This window comes from Coregonus lavaretus, assembly GCF_964263955.1.
Source record: "Coregonus lavaretus genome assembly, chromosome: 24".
Taxonomy (NCBI): Eukaryota; Metazoa; Chordata; class Actinopteri; order Salmoniformes; family Salmonidae; genus Coregonus; species Coregonus lavaretus.
This window is the reverse complement of record NC_140011.1, coordinates 46,287,999-46,308,256: the sequence shown is the minus strand read 5'-3', so window position 1 is coordinate 46,308,256 and position 20,258 is coordinate 46,287,999. Positions and strand designations below refer to the sequence as shown.

The following is a 20,258-nucleotide window of genomic DNA, read 5'->3' as shown; positions in this document are numbered from 1 at the left end:
CTTCATCTCTACACACACGGCTTCATCTCTACACACACGGCTTCATCTCTACACACACACACGGCTTCATCTCTACACACACACACGGCTTCATCTCTACACACACGGCTTCATCTCTACACACACACACGGCTTCATCTCTACACACACACACGGCTTCATCTCTACACACACGGCTTCATCTCTACACACACGGCTTCATCTCTCCACACACACACGGCTTCATCTCTCCACACACACACGGCTTCATCTCTCCACACACACACGGCTTCATCTCTACACACACACACGGCTTCATCTCCACACACACACACGGCTTCATCTCCACACACACACACGGCTTCATCTCCACACACACGGCTTCATCTCTACACACACACACGGCTTCATCTCTACACACACACACGGCTTCATCTCCACACACACGGCTTCATCTCTACACACACACACGGCTTCATCTCTACACACACACACGGCTTCATCTCTACACACACACACGGCTTCATCTCCACACACACGGCTTCATCTCTACACACACACACGGCTTCATCTCTCCACACACGGCTTCATCTCTACACACACGGCTTCATCTCTACACACACGGCTTCATCTCTCCACACACGGCTTCATCTCTACACACACACACGGCTTCATCTCTACACACACACACGGCTTCATCTCTACACACACACACGGCTTCATCTCTACACACACACACGGCTTCATCTCTCCACACACGGCTTCATCTCTACACACACACACGGCTTCATCTCCACACACACGGCTTCATCTCCACACACACGGCTTCATCTCTACACACACGGCTTCATCTCTACACACACGGCTTCATCTCTACACACACACACGGCTTCATCTCTACACACACACACGGCTTCATCTCTACACACACGGCTTCATCTCCCCACACACGGCTTCATCTCTACACACACACACGGCTTCATCTCTACACACACACACGGCTTCATCTCTCCACACACGGCTTCATCTCTACACACACGGCTTCATCTCTACACACACGGCTTCATCTCTACACACACGGCTTCATCTCTACACACACACACGGCTTCATCTCTACACACACGGCTTCATCTCTACACACACGGCTTCATCTCTACACACACACACACGGCTTCATCTCTCCACACACGGCTTCATCTCTACACACACACACACGGCTTCATCTCTACACACACGGCTTCATCTCTACACACACACACGGCTTCATCTCTACACACACGGCTTCATCTCTACACACACACACGGCTTCATCTCTACACACACGGCTTCATCTCTACACACACGGCTTCATCTCTACACACACACACGGCTTCATCTCTACACACACACACGGCTTCATCTCTACACACACACACGGCTTCATCTCTACACACACACACGGCTTCATCTCTCCACACACGGCTTCATCTCTACACACACACACGGCTTCATCTCTCCACACACGGCTTCATCTCTACACACACGGCTTCATCTCTACACACACGGCTTCATCTCTACACACACGGCTTCATCTCTACACACACGGCTTCATCTCTACACACACACACGGCTTCATCTCTACACACACATGGCTTCATCTCTACACACACACACGGCTTCATCTCCACACACACACGCCTTCATCTCTACACACACGGCTTCATCTCTACACACACGGCTTGTTTCTGCTCGTAGCTTTGGCTTAGAGACCTGCTGGCCCGGGGAATGAGACCTGCTGGCCCGGGGAATGAGACCTGCTGGCCCGGGGAATGAGACCTGCTGGCCCGGGGAATGAGACCTGCTGGCCCGGGGAATGAGGCCTGCTGGCCCGGGGAATGAGACCTGCTGGCCCGGGGAATGAGGCCTGCTGGCCCGGGGAATGAGGCCTGCTGGCCCGGGGAATGAGGCCTGCTGGCCCGGGGAATGAGACCTTGGAACTGGGATGGATGGGCGGGGTCAGCAGTGTCATCCAATGGGAGGGTTTTGTTCTCCTCCTGAGAGCTGGTATTGGCTGTCAGCAGTGATTGACAGTAGGGTGGTGGGTGCTCTACCCTGCACCAGTAAGAGAGAGGTGTTACCACGTGTCAGTCTGTGTTTCGTGGTGTGACTTTGTGTTGTCCCCCACAATGAATTCGGGGAGGGACTGTGGATTTGGCTCTGTCCGTTAGTACGATATCTCAGACAGCACTGGCCGGTTTTGATTCGCTCGTCACACGCGATATCTCAGACAGCACTGGCCCGATTTTGATTCGCTCGTCACACGCGATATCTCAGACAGCACTGGCCGGTTTTGATTCGCTCGTCACACGCGATATCTCAGACAGCACTGGCCGGTTTTGATTCGCTCGTCACACGCGATATCTCAGACAGCACTGGCCCGATTTTTTTTTTAACTTGGGTGAGAGATGCGTCTTGCCGTAGAGATCCGGCATTTACAAAATGACACTGATTTACCAGATGGTGGCACTATAACCATCGATTGAAAATGCGAACTTTGACGCCCCTAACCCTGTTTGACCTAGTCATGAAATTCAGTACATAGGACCCTCTCCTCACAAGGAACAGTGCCTTCGGAAAGTATTCAGACCCCTTGACTTTCCCACATTTTGTTACGTTACAGCCTTATTCTAAAATGGATGTGTTTTTTTCCCTCATCAATCTACACACTTTTGGCTCCCGAGTGGCGCAGCGGTCTAAGGCCCTGCATCTCAGCGGTCTAAGGCACTGCATCTCAGCGGTCTAAGGCCCTGCATCTCAGCGGTCTAAGGCACTGCATCTCAGTGGTCTAAGGCCCTGCATCTCAGTGCTTGAGACGTCACTACAGACCCCCGATTTTGACAACTTGGGTGAATGATGCGTCTGTGGACAATATCCATGATGCAGTAAAGAAAAATACAAATAACATTGAATAACGACGTAAGATTTATATTTTTTAGTGCGAATCCATTACACCTATTTGTCTGAATTCGCAGGTTTTACACACCAGCCAATCTTCTGGGAGAGAGGCATGGTTCTACGCCCCAGCCAAGCTTCTGGGAGAGAGCCATGGTTCTACGCCCCAGCCAAGCTTCTGGGAGAGAGCCATGGTTCTACGCCCCAGCCAAGCTTCTGGGAGAGAGCCATGGTTCTACGCCCCAGCCAAGCTTCTGGGAGAGAGCCATGGTTCTACGCCCCAGCCAAGCTTCTGGGAGAGAGCCATGGTTCTACGCCCCAGCCAAGCTTCTGGGAGAGAGCCATGGTTCTACGCCCCAGCCAAGCTTCTGGGAGAGAGACATGGTTCTACGCCCCAGCCAAGCTTCTGGGAGAGAGCCATGGTTCTACGCCCCAGCCAAGCTTCTGGGAGAGAGCCATGGTTCTACGCCCCAGCCAAGCTTCTGGGAGAGAGCCATGGTTCTACGCCCCAGCCAAGCTTCTGGGAGAGAGCCATGGTTCTACGCCCCAGCCAAGCTTCTGGGAGAGAGCCATGGTTCTACGCCCAGCCAAGCTTCTGGGAGAGAGGCATGGTTCTCTTTTGATTAATGATGCATCTTGCCATAGAGATCCACTGATGGCCGCTGCATCATTAATGACCGGCATGCACTAGCATGGGCGGTAGGTAGCCTAGCGGTTAAGAGCGTTGGGCCAGTAACCGAAAGGTTGTTGTTTCGAATCCCCGAGCCGGAAAAGTGGAAAAATCTGCCGTTCTGTCTTTGAGCAAGGCAGTTAACCCCCAACAACTGCTCTCCGGGCACCGATGACGTGGATGTCCATTATGGCAGCCCCCCGCACCTCTCTGATTCAGGAAGACACATTTCAGTTGAATGCATCCTCTTTCCCTTCCCATGTTTTCCAATGTTTACTGTTGCGTTGTTTTTCACTTTGCATCTCTATTCTTCCCTCTCTCCATCTCCCTGCCCTCCTCTTCCCTCTCTCCATCTCCCTGCCCTCCTCTTCCCTCTCTCCATCTCCCTGCCCTCCTCTTCCCTCTCTCCATCTCCCTGCCCTCCTCTTCCCTCTCTCCATCTCCCTGCCCTCCTCTTCCCTCTCTCCATCTCCCTGCCCTCCTCTTCCCCCCCCCCCCCATACTTCCTCTTCCCCCATTCCTTCCTCCCCTCTCCTCCTCACTCCAGACCTGCCGATGGAGGAGCAGCTGCGTCGGCTGCAGGAGGAGCGGACCTGTAAGGTGTGTATGGACAAGGAGGTGAACATGGTGTTCATCCCGTGTGGTCACCTGGTGGTCTGTAAGGAGTGTGCTCCATCCCTGAGGAAATGCCCCATCTGCAGAGGACTGGTCAAGGGCACCGTCCGAACCTTCCTCTCCTAGAAGACCGAAGAGGAACCAGGATGGATGTTAGGCACTGGCCACCCGGGCTGAACACCCAGTTCATCATCATCACCCAGTAGATAACCATTTTTAATAGCCCGGGTCCAAAATCTGTACCATGCCATATTTGAAAAGGTGTGATGATTGTTCTGAAATAAAGGATTGTGCTTTTCAGGATGTTGTTAGAAACCTTTTCTTTAAAAAATGTATCATTCAACCCAAACTTGGACATTCTCAGTCAGGATAACAGTTGATACACGAGCCCACTGTAGAAACCCAACAGAGAATCATGTTACAATTCCACAGAAGATGAGTCATTTATTCTTCACAACAGGAATATTGGTTTATCTCTGCTATAACACACACCAGTAGGGTACAGTAAATAAGGATCATGAATCAGTAGCTTGAGTTGACAGTCAGATCCAATCCAATCGCCACTTCTAGGTATTCTATCAATATTATTTATTACATTTACATTTTAGTCATTTAGCAGACGCTCTTATCCAGAGACACTTACAGGTAGTGAGTGCATACATTATTTTATTATTTTTTTCATACTTTTTCATCATGTTTGTAGTGGACAGTAACCACACCATTTTCTATCAATATTACTGGGATCAAAAATGTCATCACATTACCTCTTCATCACAGCAGGTTGAAGTGCTCCTCGTTACATTAAATTCAGTATGCTGGTTAAAAACGTTAAGACACAAACATTATACCCACAAAATCATACAACGTGGAACTCCTCAAGTTGTTCACAAATAATGTGCCTCTGCCCTGTCACCAACAGGTCCCAATAATATCTCCTTCCTCGTTCATTACCTCCCACAAATCTCAAAGCATTGGATTGGTGGAGGCATGGGCTAGTGGCAATTTCCAACATATTTTTCATACCAGTAATTTCCTTTAGACTCAGTGAAGAGAAGGGAACAAGTGCATCCTTTGGGAGGAAGGGGGGATAATTGGGCTGTTGTTCGGATCTCCAGGTCCTTTGGGAGATAATTGGGCCGGTGTTCAGATCTCCAGGTCCTTTGGGAGATAATTGGGCTGTTGTTCAGATCTCCAGGTCCTTTGGGAGATAATTGGGCTGTTGTTCAGATCTCCAGGTCCTTTGGGAGATAGTTGGGCTGTTGTTCAGATCTCCAGGTCCTTTGGGAGATAATTGGGCTGTTGTTCAGATCTCCAGGTCCTTTGGGAGATAGTTGGGCTGTCGTTCAGATCTCCAGGTCCTTTGGGAGATAATTGGGCTGTTGTTCAGATCTCCAGGTCCTTTGGGAGATAGTTGGGCTGTTGTTCAGGTCCTTTGTGAGGAAGGGGGGATAATTGGGCCGGTGTTCAGATGTCCAGGTCCTGCAGGCTTCCCCAGCTGGCTCCCACCTTGACCTTGGCTTTCAGCTTAACATAGAGCTTCACAGCGCTCTCCATCTCTCTTTTCACTATCTGAGCCACCTGGACAGAAAGACGTTACAAACATAGAAATATAATTCAACAGACCTCCCCAATCAGGTCAATGATGCCATAATGGGTGGACTGGAAGCCATTACTAGTTTACCATAATGGGTGGACTGGCAGCCATTACTAGTTTACCATAATGGGTGGACTGGCAGCCATTACTAGTTTACCATAATGGGTGGACTGGCAGCCATTACTAGTTTACCATAATGGGTGGACTGGCAGCCATTACTAGTTTACCATAATGGGTGGACTGGAAGCCATTACTAGTTTACCATAATGGGTGGACTGGCAGCCATTACTAGTTTACCATAATGGGTGGACTGGCAGCCATTACTAGTTTACCATAATGGGTGGACTGGCAGCCATTACTAGTTTACCATAATGGGTGGACTGGCAGCCATTACTAGTTTACCATAATGGGTGGACTGGAAGCCATTACTAGTTTACCATAATGGGTGGACTGGAAGCCATGGCTAGTTTACCATAATGGGTGGACTGGCAGCCATTACTAGTTTACCATAATGGGTGGACTGGCAGCCATTACTAGTTTACCATAATGGGTGGACTGGAAGCCATGGCTAGTTTACCCGTCCAGGGTTCCATTCCCTTTCTATTTATATGGTTACAATGTTTTATGAAGGTTATAGGACGCTTTATAAAGGCTATAAGACATCAGTGTTAAGTACCTGTATAAGGTCAGGGGTTAAAGGTCAGAGTGTAACCTGTATAAGGCCAGGGGTTAAAGGTCAGAGTGTTACCTGTATGAGGTCAGGGGTTAAAGGTCAGAGTGTTACCTGTATGAGGCCAGGGGTTAAAGGTCAGAGTGTTACCTGTATGAGGTCAGGGGTTAAAGGTCAGAGTGTTACCTGTATGAGGTCAGGGGTTAAAGGTCAGAGTGTAACCTGTATAAGGTCAGGGGTTAAAGGTCAGAGTGTTACCTGTATAAGGCCAGGGGTTAAAGGTCAGAGTGTTACCTGTATGAGGTCAGGGGTTAAAGGTCAGAGTGTTACCTGTATAAGGCCAGGGGTTAAAGGTCAGAGCGTTACCTGTATAAGGCCAGGGGTTAAAGGTCAGAGCGTTACCTGTATAAGGTCAGGGGTTAAAGGTCAGAGTGTAACCTGTATAAGGCCAGGGGTTAAAGGTCAGAGTGTTACCTGTATGAGGTCAGGGGTTAAAGGTCAGAGTGTTACCTGTATGAGGTCAGGGGTTAAAGGTCAGAGTGTTACCTGTATGAGGTCAGGGGTTAAAGGTCAGAGTGTTACCTGTATGAGGCCAGGGGTTAAAGGTCAGAGTGTTACCTGTATGAGGTCCTCCTCTGCGGTCTCATAGATGAGTTCATCATGAAGCTGCAGGATGAAAAACGCCCCACGACGAGAAACAGCTCTGCCACGCCCACGACTCTCTATAATAAATACATTATCAATATGTACCACAGCTCTGCCACGCCCACGACTCTCTATAATATATAATATATACATTATCAATATGTACCGCTGCTCTGCCACGACTCTCTATAATATATAATACATACATTATCAATATGTACCACTGCTCTGCCACGCCCACGACTCTCTATAATATATAATATATACATTATCAATATGTACCACTGCTCTGCCACGCCCACGACTCTATAATATATACATTATCAATATGTACCACTGCACTGCCACGCCCACGACTCTCTATAATATATAATACATACATTATCAATATGTACCACTGCTCTGCCACGCCCACGACTCTCTATAATATATAATATATACATTATCAATATGTACCACTGCTCTGCCACGCCCATGACTCTCTATAATATATAATATATACATTATCAATATGTACCACTGCTCTGCCACGCCCACGACTCTCTATAATATATAATATATACATTATCAATATGTACCACTGCTCTGCCACGCCCACGACTCTCTATAATATATAGTACATACATTATCAATATGTACCACTGCTCTGCCACGCCCACGACTCTCTATAATATATAATACATACATTATCAATATGTACCACTGCTCTGCCACGCCCACGACTCTCTATCATATATAATACATACATTATCAATATGTACCACTGCTCTGCCACGCCTCTCTATAATATATAATACATACATTATCAATATGTACCACTGCTCTGCCACGCCCACGACTCTATAATATATAATACATACATTATCAATATGTACCACTGCTCTGCCACGCCCACGACTCTCTATAATATATAATACATACATTATCAATATGTACCACTGCTCTGCCACGCCCACGACTCTCTATAATATATAATATATACATTATCAATATGTACCACTGCTCTGCCACGCCCACGACTCTCTATAATATATAATACATACATTATCAATATGTACCACTGCTCTGCCACGCCCACGACTCTCTATAATATATAATACATACATTATCAATATGTACCACTGCTCTGCCACGCCCACGACTCTCTATAATATATAATATATACATTATCAATATGTACCACTGCTCTGCCACGCCCACGACTCTCTATAATATATACATTATCGATATGTACCACTGCTCTGCCACGACTCTCTATAATATATAATATATACATTATCGATATGTACCACTGCTCTGCCACGCCCACGACTCTCTATAATATATAATACATACATTATCAATATGTACCACTGCTCTGCCACGCCCACGACTCTCTATAATATATAATACATACATTATCAATATGTACCACTGCTCTGCCACGCCCACGACTCTCTATAATATATAATACATACATTATCAATATGTACCACTGCTCTGCCACGCCCACGACTCTCTATAATATATAATACATACATTATCAATATGTACCACTGCTCTGCCACGCCCACGACTCTCTATAATATATACATTATCAATATGTACCACTGCACTGCCACGACTCTCTATAATATATAATACATACATTATCAATATGTACCACTGCTCTGCCACGCCCACGACTCTCTATAATATATAATATATACATTATCAATATGTACCACTGCTCTGCCACGCCCACGACTCTCTATAATATATACATTATCAATATGTACCACTGCTCTGCCACGACTCTCTATAATATATAATACATACATTATCAATATGTACCACTGCTCTGCCACGCCCACGACTCTCTATAATATATAATACATACATTATCAATATGTACCACTGCTCTGCCACGCCCACGACTCTCATATGTACCACTGCTCTGCCACGCCCACGACTCTCTATAATATATAATACATATATAATCAATATGTACCACTGCTCTGCCACGCCCACGACTCTCTATAATATATAATACATACATTATCAATATGTACCACTGCTCTGCCACGCCCACGACTCTCTATAATATATAATACATACATTATCAATATGTACCACTGCTCTGCCACGCCCACGACTCTCTATAATATATAATATATACATTATCAATATGTACCACTGCTCTGCCACGCCCACGACTCTCTATAATATATAATACATACATTATCAATATGTACCACTGCTCTGCCACGCCCACGACTCTCTATAATATATAATACATACATTATCAATATGTACCACTGCTCTGCCACGCCCACGACTCTCTATAATATATAATATATACATTATCAATATGTACCACTGCTCTGCCACGCCCACGACTCTCTATAATATATACATTATCAATATGTACCACTGCTCTGCCACGACTCTCTATAATATATAATACATACATTATCAATATGTACCACTGCTCTGCCACGCCCACGACTCTCTATAATATATAATACATACATTATCAATATGTACCACTGCTCTGCCACGCCCACGACTCTCTATAATATATAATACATACATTATCAATATGTACCACTGCTCTGCCACGCCCACGACTCTCTATAATATATAATATATACATTATCAATATGTACCACTGCTCTGCCACGACTCTCTATAATATATAATACATACATTATCAATATGTACCACTGCTCTGCCACGCCCACGACTCTCTATAATATATAATATATACATTATCAATATGTACCACTGCTCTGCCACGCCCACGACTCTCTATAATATATACATTATCAATATGTACCACTGCACTGCCACGCCCACGACTCTCTATAATATATAATACATACATTATCAATATGTACCACTGCTCTGCCACGCCCACGACTCTCTATAATATATAATATATACATTATCAATATGTACCACTGCTCTGCCACGCCCACGACTCTCTATAATATATAATACATACATTATCAATATGTACCACTGCTCTGCCACGCCCACGACTCTCTATAATATATAATACATACATTATCAATATGTACCACTGCTCTGCCACGCCCACGACTCTCTATAATATATAATACATACATTATCAATATGTACCACTGCTCTGCCACGCCCACGACTCTCTATAATATATAATACATACATTATCAATATGTACCACTGCTCTGCCACGCCCACGACTCTCTATAATATATAATACATACATTATCAATATGTACCACTGCTCTGCCACGCCCACGACTCTCTATAATATATAATATATACATTATCAATATGTACCACTGCTCTGCCACGCCCACGACTCTCTATAATATATACATTATCAATATGTACCACTGCTCTGCCACGACTCTCTATAATATATAATACATACATTATCAATATGTACCACTGCTCTGCCACGCCCACGACTCTCTATAATATATAATACATACATTATCAATATGTACCACTGCTCTGCCACGCCCACGACTCTCTATAATATATAATACATACATTATCAATATGTACCACTGCTCTGCCACGCCCACGACTCTCTATAATATATAATATATACATTATCAATATGTACCACTGCTCTGCCACGACTCTCTATAATATATAATACATACATTATCAATATGTACCACTGCTCTGCCACGCCCACGACTCTCTATAATATATAATATATACATTATCAATATGTACCACTGCTCTGCCACGCCCACGACTCTCTATAATATATACATTATCAATATGTACCACTGCACTGCCACGCCCACGACTCTCTATAATATATAATACATACATTATCAATATGTACCACTGCTCTGCCACGCCCACGACTCTCTATAATATATAATATATACATTATCAATATGTACCACTGCTCTGCCACGCCCACGACTCTCTATAATATATAATACATACATTATCAATATGTACCACTGCTCTGCCACGCCCACGACTCTCTATAATATATAATACATACATTATCAATATGTACCACTGCTCTGCCACGCCCACGACTCTCTATAATATATAATACATACATTATCAATATGTACCACTGCTCTGCCACGCCCACGACTCTCTATAATATATAATACATACATTATCAATATGTACCACTGCTCTGCCACGCCCACGACTCTCTATAATATATAATACATACATTATCAATATGTACCACTGCTCTGCCACGCCCACGACTCTCCATAATATATAATACATATATTATCAATATGTACCACTGCTCTGCCACGCCCACGACTCTCTATAATATATAATACATTATCAATATGTACCACTGCTCTGCCACGCCCACGACTCTCTATAATATATAATACATACATTATCAATATGTACCACTGCTCTGCCACGCCCACGACTCTCTATAATATATAATACATACATTATCAATATGTACCACTGCTCTGCCACGCCCACGACTCTCCATAATATATAATACATATATTATCAATATGTACCACTGCTCTGCCACGCCCACGACTCTCTATAATATATAATACATTATCAATATGTACCACTGCTCTGCCACGCCCACGACTCTCTATAATATATAATACATACATTATCAATATGTACCACTGCTCTGCCACGCCCACGACTCTCTATAATATATAATACATACATTATCAATATGTACCACTGCTCTGCCACGCCCACGACTCTCTATAATATATAATACATACATTATCAATATGTACCACTGCTCTGCCACGCCCACGACTCTCTATAATATATAATACATACATTATCAATATGTACCACTGCTCTGCCACGCCCACGACTCTCTATAATATATAATACATACATTATCAATATGTACCACAGCTCTGCCACGCCCACGACTCTCTATAATATATAATATATACATTATCAATATGTACCGCTGCTCTGCCACGACTCTCTATAATATATAATACATACATTATCAATATGTACCACTGCTCTGCCACGCCCACGACTCTCTATAATATATAATATATACATTATCAATATGTACCACTGCTCTGCCACGCCCACGACTCTATAATATATACATTATCAATATGTACCACTGCACTGCCACGCCCACGACTCTCTATAATATATAATACATACATTATCAATATGTACCACTGCTCTGCCACGCCCACGACTCTCTATAATATATAATATATACATTATCAATATGTACCACTGCTCTGCCACGCCCATGACTCTCTATAATATATAATATATACATTATCAATATGTACCACTGCTCTGCCACGCCCACGACTCTCTATAATATATAATATATACATTATCAATATGTACCACTGCTCTGCCACGCCCACGACTCTCTATAATATATAGTACATACATTATCAATATGTACCACTGCTCTGCCACGCCCACGACTCTCTATAATATATAATACATACATTATCAATATGTACCACTGCTCTGCCACGCCCACGACTCTCTATCATATATAATACATACATTATCAATATGTACCACTGCTCTGCCACGCCTCTCTATAATATATAATACATACATTATCAATATGTACCACTGCTCTGCCACGCCCACGACTCTATAATATATAATACATACATTATCAATATGTACCACTGCTCTGCCACGCCCACGACTCTCTATAATATATAATATATACATTATCAATATGTACCACTGCTCTGCCACGCCCACGACTCTCTATAATATATAATACATACATTATCAATATGTACCACTGCTCTGCCACGCCCACGACTCTCTATAATATATAATACATACATTATCAATATGTACCACTGCTCTGCCACGCCCACGACTCTCTATAATATATAATATATACATTATCAATATGTACCACTGCTCTGCCACGCCCACGACTCTCTATAATATATACATTATCGATATGTACCACTGCTCTGCCACGACTCTCTATAATATATAATATATACATTATCGATATGTACCACTGCTCTGCCACGCCCACGACTCTCTATAATATATAATACATACATTATCAATATGTACCACTGCTCTGCCACGCCCACGACTCTCTATAATATATAATACATACATTATCAATATGTACCACTGCTCTGCCACGCCCACGACTCTCTATAATATATAATACATACATTATCAATATGTACCACTGCTCTGCCACGCCCACGACTCTCTATAATATATAATACATACATTATCAATATGTACCACTGCTCTGCCACGCCCACGACTCTCTATAATATATACATTATCAATATGTACCACTGCACTGCCACGACTCTCTATAATATATAATACATACATTATCAATATGTACCACTGCTCTGCCACGCCCACGACTCTCTATAATATATAATACATACATTATCAATATGTACCACTGCTCTGCCACGCCCACGACTCTCTATAATATATAATATATACATTATCAATATGTACCACTGCTCTGCCACGCCCACGACTCTCTATAATATATACATTATCAATATGTACCACTGCTCTGCCACGACTCTCTATAATATATAATACATACATTATCAATATGTACCACTGCTCTGCCACGCCCACGACTCTCTATAATATATAATACATACATTATCAATATGTACCACTGCTCTGCCACGCCCACGACTCTCTATAATATATAATACATACATTATCAATATGTACCACTGCTCTGCCACGCCCACGACTCTCTATAATATATAATATATACATTATCAATATGTACCACTGCTCTGCCACGACTCTCTATAATATATAATACATACATTATCAATATGTACCACTGCTCTGCCACGCCCACGACTCTCTATAATATATAATATATACATTATCAATATGTACCACTGCTCTGCCACGCCCACGACTCTCTATAATATATACATTATCAATATGTACCACTGCACTGCCACGCCCACGACTCTCTATAATATATAATACATACATTATCAATATGTACCACTGCTCTGCCACGCCCACGACTCTCTATAATATATAATATATACATTATCAATATGTACCACTGCTCTGCCACGCCCACGACTCTCTATAATATATAATACATACATTATCAATATGTACCACTGCTCTGCCACGCCCACGACTCTCTATAATATATAATACATACATTATCAATATGTACCACTGCTCTGCCACGCCCACGACTCTCCATAATATATAATACATATATTATCAATATGTACCACTGCTCTGCCACGCCCACGACTCTCTATAATATATAATACATTATCAATATGTACCACTGCTCTGCCACGCCCACGACTCTCTATAATATATAATACATACATTATCAATATGTACCACTGCTCTGCCACGCCCACGACTCTCTATAATATATAATACATACATTATCAATATGTACCACTGCTCTGCCACGCCCACGACTCTCCATAATATATAATACATATATTATCAATATGTACCACTGCTCTGCCACGCCCACGACTCTCTATAATATATAATACATTATCAATATGTACCACTGCTCTGCCACGCCCACGACTCTCTATAATATATAATACATACATTATCAATATGTACCACTGCTCTGCCACGCCCACGACTCTCTATAATATATAATACATACATTATCAATATGTACCACTGCTCTGCCACGCCCACGACTCTCTATAATATATAATACATACATTATCAATATGTACCACTGCTCTGCCACGCCCACGACTCTCTATAATATATAATACATACATTATCAATATGTACCACTGCTCTGCCACGCCCACGACTCTCTATAATATATAATACATACATTATCAATATGTACCACAGCTCTGCCACGCCCACGACTATCTATAATATATAATACATACATTATCAATATGTACCACAGCTCTGCCACGCCCACGACTCTCTATAATATATAATACATTATCAATATGTACCACTGCTCTGCCACGCCCACGACTCTCTATAATATATAATACATACATTATCAATATGTACCACTGCTCTGCCACGCCCACGACTCTCTATAATATATAATACATACATTATCAATATGTACCACTGCTCTGCCACGCCCACGACTCTCTATAATATATAATACATACATTATCAATATGTACCACTGCTCTGCCACGCCCACGACTCTCTATAATATATAATACATACATTATCAATATGTACCACTGCTCTGCCACGCCCACGACTCTCTATAATATATAATACATTATCAATATGTACCACTGCTCTGCCACGCCCACGACTCTCTATAATATATAATACATACATTATCAATATCTACCACAGCTCTGCCACGCCCACGACTATCTATAATATATAATACATTATCAATATGTACCACAGCTCTGCCACGCCCACGACTCTCTATAATATATAATACATTATCAATATGTACCACTGCTCTGCCGCGCCCACGACTCTCTATAATATATAATAAATACATTATCGATATGTACCACAGCTCTGCCACGCCCACGACTCTCTATAATATATAATACATACATTATCAATATGTACCACAGCTCTGCCACGCCCACGACTCTCTATAATATATAATACATACATTATCAATATGTACCACAGCTCTGCCACGCCCACGACTCTCTATAATATATAATACATACATTATCAATATGTACCACTGCTCTGCCACGACTCTCTATAATATATAATACATACATTATCAATATGTACCACTGCTCTGCCACGACTCTATAATATATAATACATACATTATCAATATGTACCACTGCTCTGCCACGCCCACGACTCTCTATAATATATAATACATTATCAATATGTACCACTGCTCTGCCACGCCCACGACTCTCTATAATATATAATACATACATTATCAATATGTACCACAGCTCTGCCACGCCCACGACTCTCTATAATATATAATACATACATTATCAATATGTACCACTGCTCTGCCACGACGCTCTATAATATATAATACATACATTATCAATATGTACCACTGCTCTGCCACGACTCTCTATAATATATAATACATACATTATCAATATGTACCACTTTTCTGCCACGACTCTCTATAATATATAATACATACATCATCAATATGTACCACTGCTCTGCCACGACCCTCTATAATATATAATACATACATTATCAATATGTACCACTGCTCTGCCACGACCACGACTCTCTATAATATATAATACATACATTATCAATATGTACCACTGCTCTGCCACGCCCACGACTCTCTATAATATATAATACATACATTATCAATATGTACCACTGCACTGCCACTACTATTTACAATACAGTGCGTTCGGAAAGTATTCAGACCCCTTCCCCTTTTCCACATTTTGTTATGTTACAGCCTTATTCTAAAATGAATTAAAATACTTTTTCCCCCTCATGAATCTACACACAATACCCCATAATGACAAAGCGAAAACAGATTTTTAGAAAATGTTGCACATTTATTAAACATAAAAAACAAATACTTTATTTACATAAGTATTCAGACCGTTTGCTATGAGACTTGAAATTGAGCTCAGGTGCATCCTGTTTCCATTGATCATCCTTGAGATGTTTCTACAACTTGATTGGAGTCCACCTGTGGTAAATTCAATTGATTGGACATGATTTGGAAAAGCACACACCTTTCTATATAACGTCCCACAGTTGAAAGTGCATGTCAGAGCAAATACCAAGCCATGAGGTCGAAGGAATTGTCCATAGAACTCCAGAGACAGGATTGGGTCGAGGCACAGATCTGGAGAAGGGTACCAAAAACTTCCTGCAGCATTGAAGGTCCCCAAGAACATATTGGCCTCCATCATTCTTAAATGGAAGAAGTTTGGAACCACCAGAATTCTTCCTAGAGCTGGCCGCCCGGACAAACTGAGCAATCGGGGGATAAGGGCCTTAGTCAGGGAGGTGACCAAGAACCCGATGGTCACTGTGACAGAGCTCCAGAGTTCCTCTGTGGAGATGGGAGAACCTTCCAGAATGACAACCATCTCTGCAGCACTCCACCAATCAGGCCTTTATGGTAGAGTGGCCAGACGGAAGCCACTCCTCAGTAAAAGGCACATGACAGCCCGCTTGGAGTTTGCCAAAAGGCACCTAAAGGACTCTCTGGTCTGTTGAAACCAAGATTGAACTCTTTGGCCTGAATGCCAAGCGTCACATCTGGAGGAAACCTGCCACAATCCCTGGTGGTGGCAGCATCATGCTGTGTGGATGTTTTTCAGCGGCAGGGACTGGGAGACTAGTCAGGATCGAGGGAAAGATGAACGGAGCAAAGTACAGAGAGATCCTTGATTAAAACCTGCTCCAGAGCGCTCAGGACCTCAGACTGGGGCGAAGGTTCACCTTCCAACAGGACAACGACCCTAAACACACAGCCAAGACAATGCAGGATGCTTTGGGACAAGTCTCTGAATGTCCTTGAGTAGCCCAGCCAGAGCCCGGACTTGAACCCGATCGAACATCTCTGGAGAGACCTGAAAATAGCTGTGCAGCGACGCTCCCCATCCAACCTGACAGAGCTTGAGAGGATCTGCAGAGAAGAATGGGAGAAACTCCCCAAATTCAGGTGTGCCAAGCTTGTAGCGTCATACCCAAGAAGACTCAAGGCTGTAATCGCTGCCAAAGGTGCTTCAACAAAGTACTGAGTAAATGGTCTGAATACTTATGTAAATGTGATATCTGTTTTTGATTTCTTATGAATTTACAAAAATGTCTAAAAACCTGTTTTTTCTTTGTCGTTATGGGGTATCGTGTGTAGATTGATGAGGGGTCTGAACACACTGTACATGACCCTTCCACAGCTCTCTAAAATACATTACCTATACATTATCAACCTGTACCAATCTATCTATGCCCTGCCACCTAGGCAGAGCTCTATGTTGAAACATGTAAGCTCACACAGTGTATTCACTATGGGCCCCAGAGGCTGTGGTGCAGCAGAGCTCAGCGTATTCACTATGGCCCCCAGAGGCTGTGGTGCAGCAGAGCTCAGTGTTTTCACTATGGCCCCCAGAGGCTGTGGTGCAGCAGAGCTCAGTGTATTCACTATGGCCCCCAGAGGCTGTGGTGCAGCAGAGCTCAGTGTATTCACTATGGCCCCCAGAGGCTGTGGTGCAGCAGAGCTCAGTGTATTCACTATGGCCCCCAGAGGCTGTGGTGCAGCAGAGCTCAGCGTATTCACTATGGCCCCCAGAGGCTGTGGTGCAGCAGAGCTCAGCGTATTCACTATGGCCCCCAGAGGCTGTGGTGCAGCAGAGCTCAGCGTATTCACTATGGCCCCCAGAGGCTGTGGTGCAGCAGAGCTCAGCGTATTCACTATGGCCCCCAGAGGCTGTGGTGCAGCAGAGCTCAGCGTATTCACTATGGCCCCCAGAGGCTGTGGTACAGTGAAGTAATCATTCATTATCATCTGGGCCATTTTTTTCTAGGCCGCAGGTGCTCCCAAATGAAAATTCCACGTCGCACAGCAAAGTAATTAGGTGTGTGTGAGGCAGTAAGGTAGGTGTGTGTTGGTGTGTGGGTAGGTGTGTGTTGGTGTTACCTGTGTTAGTGTGTTGGTGTGAGAGAGGGGCAGTAGGGTAGTTACCTGTGTTAGTGTGTTGGTGTGAGAGAGGGGCAGTAGGGTAGGTACCTGTGTTAGTGTGTTGGTGTGAGAGAGGGGCAGTAGGGTAGTTACCTGTGTTAGTGTGTTGGTGTGAGAGAGGGGCAGTAGGGTAGTTACCTGTGTTAGTGTGTTGGTGTGAGAGAGGGGCAGTAGGGTAGTTACCTGTGTTAGTGTGTTGGTGTGAGAGAGGGGCAGTAGGGTAGTTACCTGTGTTAGTGTGTTGGTGTGAGAGAGGGGCAGTAGGGTAGTTACCTGTGTTAGTGTGTTGGTGTGAGAGAGGGGCAGTAGGGTAGGTACCTGTGTTAGTGTGTTGGTGTGAGAGAGGGGCAGTAGGGTAGTTACCTGTGTTAGTGTGTTGGTGTGAGAGAGGGGCAGTAGGGTAGTTACCTGTGTTAGTGTGTTGGTGTGAGAGAGGGGCAGTAGGGTAGTTACCTGTGTTAGTGTGTTGGTGTGAGAGAGGGGCAGTAGGGTAGGTGTCTCTAAGACATTTTTGGATGTTGACAGTAGCCAGTTTGACGATGTCAGCAGCTGATCCCTGGACTGTCGTGTTAACAGCCTGACGCTCCGCCTGGAGGAGAGGGTAATACACAACTTAGTAACACACACACAGGTAACACACACAACTTAGTAACACTGTTCTAAACACACGTTACTGTATACAGTGGGGGAAAAAAGTATTTAGTCAGCCACCAATTGTGCAAGTTCTCCCACTTAAAAAGATGAGAGAGGCCTGTAATTTTCATCATAGGTACACGTCAACTATGACAGACAAAATGAGATTTTTTTTTCCAGAAAATCACATTGTAGGATTTTTAATGAATTTATTTGCAAATGATGGTGGAAAATAAGTATTTGGTCAATAACAAAAGTTTCTCAATACTTTGTTATATACCCTTTGTTGGCAATGACACAGGTCAAACGTTTTCTGTAAGTCTTCACAAGGTTTTCACACACTGTTGCTGGTATTTTGGCACATTCCTCCATGCAGATCTCCTCTAGAGCAGTGATGTTTTGGGGCTGTCGCTGGGCAACACGGACTTTCAACTCCCTCCAAAGATTTTCTATGGGGTTGAGATCTGGAGACTGGCTAGGCCACTCCAGGACCTTGAAATGCTTCTTACGAAGCCACTCCTTCGTTGCCCGGGCGGTGTGTTTGGGATCATTGTCATGCTGAAAGACCCAGCCATGTTTCATCATCAATGCCCTTGCTGATGGAAGGAGGTTTTCACTCAAAATCTCACGATACATGGCCCCATTCATTCTTTCCTTTACACGGATCAGTCGTCATGGTCCCTTTGCAGAAAAACAGCCCCAAAGCATGATGTTTCCACCCCAATGCTTCACAGTAGGTATGGTGTTCTTTGGATGCAACTCAGCATTCTTTGTCCTCCAAACACGACGAGTTGAGTTTTTACCAAAAAGTTATATTTTGGTTTCATCTGACCATATGACATTCTCCCAATCCTCTTCTGGATCATCCAAATGCACTCTAGCAAACTTCAGACGGGCCTGGACATGTACTGGCTTAAGCAGG

General features: G+C 43.5%; 2 protein-coding genes across 5 annotated transcripts in view; one reads left to right on the top strand and one right to left on the bottom strand.

Annotated features, from left to right (window-relative positions):
* Positions 1-4,495, top strand: part of LOC311100122 (inhibitor of apoptosis protein-like) — a 48,049-nt gene extending 43,554 nt beyond the window's left edge. For all 4 annotated transcript variants that reach the window (XM_084140890.1, XM_084140891.1, XM_084140892.1 and 1 more), the window contains one exon: positions 4,128-4,495. In XM_084140890.1, coding sequence (XP_083997016.1) covers positions 4,128-4,321 — 194 coding nt within the window. In that variant the 3' untranslated portion in view covers positions 4,322-4,495. The remainder of the gene's footprint in view (positions 1-4,127) is intronic.
* A 319-nt stretch (positions 4,496-4,814) lies between these two features.
* The window catches only part of LOC311099911 (DNA polymerase theta-like), a gene marked incomplete at its 5' end in the record, with an annotated part of 118,742 nt that continues 103,298 nt past the window's right edge, over positions 4,815-20,258 (bottom strand). Inside the window, 3 exons of the mRNA XM_084140628.1 lie at positions 4,815-5,773; positions 7,078-7,181; positions 19,157-19,292. Of these exons, the coding sequence (XP_083996754.1) occupies positions 5,660-5,773; positions 7,078-7,181; positions 19,157-19,292 (354 nt within the window). The 3' untranslated portion in view covers positions 4,815-5,659. The remainder of the gene's footprint in view (positions 5,774-7,077; positions 7,182-19,156; positions 19,293-20,258) is intronic.